The sequence below is a fragment of the Austrofundulus limnaeus genome, unplaced genomic scaffold (assembly GCF_001266775.1).
Source record: "Austrofundulus limnaeus strain Quisiro unplaced genomic scaffold, Austrofundulus_limnaeus-1.0 Scaffold186, whole genome shotgun sequence".
Classification (NCBI taxonomy): domain Eukaryota; kingdom Metazoa; phylum Chordata; class Actinopteri; order Cyprinodontiformes; family Rivulidae; genus Austrofundulus; species Austrofundulus limnaeus.
In genome coordinates this window covers 374788-376209 of record NW_013952588.1, presented here as the reverse complement: position 1 = coordinate 376209, position 1422 = coordinate 374788, and the positions used below count along the sequence as shown (strand labels likewise).

Below are 1422 nucleotides of genomic sequence, written 5' to 3'. Positions count from 1 at the left end.
GCCTACTCTCGGATCCCACACCTGACCCTGGATGATCCAGATGTTTTGGCGCAGAGTTCCAGCTGATTTTACGCGCCTCTCACCTCAGCAGGAGCATGAACCTCTCATCTGAGGCCAGACTGGCGTCGATGGTGACGGACAGGAAGCGCTGATCCACCCGGCGAAGCACCGCCGACAGGTCCAGATCTAGAACCAGGTCCGAGTATCCCGGTCCTCCTCTGACTCGGGACCCGTCGGTCCCCATGGTTAGTAGTATGATCAGCAGGACGGACCTCATGGCTCCAACAGCAGCAGAGACATTTCCTGCCTCGGAGCCGGCTCTTCTCTGTGGCACCCCCCAGTGGGGGACTCAAACAGCAGTTTCTCGGACTGGGAGCAGGACTGGAACCTTCTGTTGAGTTTTATTGGCCAACACAGATTGACGTTGGGAAACGCTGCTGCTGACAAAGACCCGCCTCTGCTTTGTTGTTCCAAACACCTCAGGACAAAGGGTTGGAAATTCAGGAAGAGCGAGTCAAACCCTGTTTCTATTTATGGAAGAAGGAGACGAGATTGTAGACTTCAGCGCGGTCCGGAAGAACAGAACTAAATTTAACTTGAATAATTATTAACTTGAATAATTATTAACTTGAATAATTAAAGTGTAGATTTTTTGTTGTTGTTGAAGTTGGGTTCTAGGTGTAAAGTTATGAACAATCAATACCTTACCTGTTATAGATAGCTCTTTGAATGTGTCCAGTTTGCACATCAAAAAAAAAAAAAAAAACCTACAATCTCTAATATTTACCTATGGTTTGAACCCCATCAAACTTTCCATCACTCACCGTGGTTATTTACAAAGTGCATCTAGCAGTAGCAGCAAGCTGTAGCACCACTTGCAGCAGGAATGTTTCAATTTTTTATTGCAATTGTTCTTAGTTTTGGTGCACTTTTATTGTTCTTCATTTCAGATGCCATGTTTTAGTTCTGCTGTCGTTGAGATTTGTCTGCACTGTGACACTTCCTGTCTTATTGTAATGTGTTTGTATGTCTTGCAGTCACTGTACTTTGCCTAAGGAACTATAAAGTATCTTATCTTAACTTATCTTCTCTAAACTTTCAGCTGGAATAATCCTGTTGTGTGAAACTGATAACAGTAGTAATTTGGTTTATGTGTGCGACTTGAAGGTAGACCCCAAATATGCAGTCAAACAGATGATAACTTTCAAGGTTTTGAATAAATGAAATTCAAAAATAAAACAACACAGTACAGACAGAAACAACACCAGGACAAAATTTGGAGGAATAATCTGGCAATAGTTGAGAAACTTCTCTTCTTAGGTTTAATTATAAGTTTAATTATAAATGCATTTACTGCCACCTACTGGACACTCTCTCTCTCTCTCTCTCTCTCTCTCTCTCTCTCTCTCTCTCTCTCTCTCT

At 42.8% G+C, this 1422-nt stretch overlaps 1 protein-coding gene across 1 annotated transcript in view; it reads right to left on the bottom strand.

Annotated features, from left to right (window-relative positions):
* Window positions 1-389, bottom strand: part of hpse (heparanase) — a 20582-nt gene extending 20193 nt beyond the window's left edge. The window contains exon 1 of the mRNA XM_014018208.1: window positions 84-389. Within this exon, the coding sequence (XP_013873662.1) occupies window positions 84-277 (194 nt within the window). The 5' untranslated portion in view covers window positions 278-389. The remainder of the gene's footprint in view (window positions 1-83) is intronic.
* Between the last annotated feature and the right edge of the window lie 1033 nt (window positions 390-1422).